The sequence below is a fragment of the Plasmodium cynomolgi genome, assembly GCF_000321355.1.
Source record: "Plasmodium cynomolgi strain B DNA, scaffold: 0446, whole genome shotgun sequence".
NCBI classification, from domain to species: Eukaryota; Apicomplexa; class Aconoidasida; order Haemosporida; family Plasmodiidae; genus Plasmodium; species Plasmodium cynomolgi.
Genome location: NW_004192902.1, coordinates 1,368 through 2,137, shown reverse-complemented (window position 1 = coordinate 2,137; position 770 = coordinate 1,368). Strand labels below are relative to the sequence as shown.

At 35.1% G+C, this 770-nt stretch overlaps 1 protein-coding gene across 1 annotated transcript; it reads right to left on the bottom strand.

The window, feature by feature from the left end:
* Positions 1-42: 42 nt before the first annotated feature.
* Positions 43-477, bottom strand: PCYB_004170 (CYIR protein; the record flags this gene model as incomplete). Its single annotated transcript, XM_004227838.1, has 1 exon — positions 43-477. A coding segment is annotated over one exon (434 nt), but the record flags the coding sequence as incomplete, so codon positions are not given.
* Between the last annotated feature and the right edge of the window lie 293 nt (positions 478-770).

Sequence of the window (770 nt, the reverse complement as noted above, 5' to 3'; positions counted from 1 at the left end):
GAGAAGACTAAAATGAAAATATAAAATATGTGAAAATATTTTTAGCTTATAACTATACATTTAAAAAAAAATAAAAATGTAGCTTCTAATATAATATTCTTATATTTTAAAAAATAATAAGTAATTACTTTATTGTAAAAAAAAAGGAAGAATATTATTCCAAGTACTGCTGCAGCCACGATCATATTTTTAATAGTATTTGAATCTAACTTTTCATATAACGTTTCTGAAGCACTAGAAACATCCGTAATTGTCGCAGTCTCTATATGTCTCCCATTGTTTGAATTATATGAAGATTCTCTCTGAACGTCCTGCCCAGGCTTCACCAGTGTTTGGGGACCCAAAGATTTTCTACGTTCTGCTTCTACAACCACTGGAGCTGCTAAACGTTCTGTGTCTATTGGAACTGTTGAGCTTATTGAACCTTTTGCAGCTGGTGTACTTGTTGTAGTTACTGAAGCTCTGCTATCCGGTGTTCTTGATGAGACTGACGAAGTTTGTGATGCCGCTAAAGATGATGTACTTGATGGACCCCATAAACCCGAAAAACTGACAAAATCCATGGTTTTCCTTTACTTCCTGAACTGGTTGTACTTGTTGTAGTTACTGTATTTGTTGTAGTGGCAGTACTTGTTGATGTTGCCATCGTTGTTGTTGTTATTGGTTGAGTTGTAGATACTGTGGTTGTTACTGGACTTGAGGGACTTACTGTTTTGGGAGTACTTACTTCAATTGATGTAGTTACAGTAGTTGACGAACTCGATGAGCTT